The sequence below is a fragment of the Penaeus monodon genome, chromosome 27 (assembly GCF_015228065.2).
Source record: "Penaeus monodon isolate SGIC_2016 chromosome 27, NSTDA_Pmon_1, whole genome shotgun sequence".
NCBI classification, from domain to species: Eukaryota; Metazoa; Arthropoda; class Malacostraca; order Decapoda; family Penaeidae; genus Penaeus; species Penaeus monodon.
In genome coordinates this window covers 14,413,852-14,415,463 of record NC_051412.1, presented here as the reverse complement: position 1 = coordinate 14,415,463, position 1,612 = coordinate 14,413,852, and the positions used below count along the sequence as shown (strand labels likewise).

Sequence of the window (1,612 nt, the reverse complement as noted above, 5' to 3'; positions counted from 1 at the left end):
GAAAGTAATGGGGACGGTGGGTATTTGTCTTATTTAATGAAATTGCTGCCTATTTGGTAAATCTTTAGGTAATGCTGTTGATTATAGTGTGTGAAACTGCAATTGCACTTCATATTCCCCTTTTTGAGTTGTCCTTTTTAATGTATTATGCGTTTTTTCACCAAGAAACTAATACAGATAGCATATACATGGAAAAATATTAATATTAAATATATTAAATATTAAACACTTCCCTTCATTGCAGATCAATTGCATCAGCAATCACAGATGACGTTGTAAGACCACTCCGACAGCTCATAGAGACACAGCACAAGATCCGCAAAGGAGTAGAGAGCATGGTTGACAAAACCACCAAGAATCTGCATGACTGGCGAGCTGCAGAATCCAAGTCCAAGAAGCAGTGCTATGGGAACTGCCGAGAAAATGAGAAGATTCAGGACATGATGCTCGAAGCGAGATTGGGTCGAGGCAAAACCCTGTCAGAAAAGGAGGCTTTGAAGGTGTGTGGGCAGTCATTGGTTCTTTTATATTATTTCTCATTGTTATTCATATCTTTACAGTTGTTATCTTTGTAGTTGTTATTTCTGCAGTATATGCATTTTTTCTTTCTTTTCAGGTCAAATCTGTTTGTAATGATATATGTGATTTTTTTCTTGGAACTACCATATGATATGAATAAAACCTTTCTTTGTTTCATCTTAGGTGGAGAAGCAAAGACGAAAAGCTGAAGAAGCAGTCCAGAAGAGTGACCTGGAGTATTACACATGTTGCATCCGCACAGAACGAGCCAGGTATTGTGTGATTTCTTTGCTCGTGTGAATGAATAACTTGCTTTTAACAATTTTGTCTATACTTGATTCTGTTTTTGGAATGAAGAGTAAATCACATTTATTTGATAGCCCATGGAACTGTAGAGTGTAAATAGCTGTAGTCTGAAACTTTTATTCAAAACGTGCTTTAAAATATTGTACTTACAAATGCTCTTTGCAGACTTGAATGGGAGTCTGCAATTTACAAAGGCAGCAACTGTTTCCAGACTTTAGAAGAGGAACGCTTACAAGCACTGAAGGATCTTGTTGTAAAGTACCATAAGAATGCAAAAGAAGCTGCCCCAAAACTAGTTGCTGTGAGTATCTTGTGGATTGTCAGATTTTATACCATATTTAATGTTAGTGGTAAGATTACCATTTATTTTCCTCTATCACTTGTAACTAAATGGAGTGGAGATTTTGATCCTTGCGTGTCTATTTCTTCTGCTTTTTTGTACCATATGACCAAAAGTTTCTCAATCTTTCCAGACATATATTTTCATAAATTTGTTGTTCATGATCCTTTGACAGATTGCAAGCCGTCTTGATGACCCTGTGGCTGCATGCGATGTAGAGAAAGATATACAGACTGTGATATCTGCCAAGGGAACTGGAGAAAATATCCCAGAACAAATGCTGCCTGACTTCTATGCTGAAGATATGAACAATATCATGAACAGAGAAAGAAGAAAAGAGGTTGGTTTTTCAAAATGATTTAATCAGAATCCTCAGAATGTTAATATGAGAGTAATTACTGAGCCTTACAATGTTTGTTTAGATTTGCTTGTCTTCTTTGTTGTAGA

At 36.3% G+C, this 1,612-nt stretch overlaps 1 protein-coding gene across 4 annotated transcripts in view; it reads left to right on the top strand.

Moving 5' to 3' along the window:
• The window catches only part of LOC119590599 (nostrin-like), a 116,570-nt gene that overhangs the window by 111,737 nt on the left and 3,221 nt on the right, over positions 1-1,612 (top strand). For all 4 annotated transcript variants that reach the window (XM_037939275.1, XM_037939277.1, XM_037939278.1 and 1 more), the window contains 4 exons: positions 245-500; positions 703-791; positions 991-1,126; positions 1,341-1,505. In XM_037939275.1, coding sequence (XP_037795203.1) covers positions 245-500; positions 703-791; positions 991-1,126; positions 1,341-1,505 — 646 coding nt within the window. The remainder of the gene's footprint in view (positions 1-244; positions 501-702; positions 792-990; positions 1,127-1,340; positions 1,506-1,612) is intronic.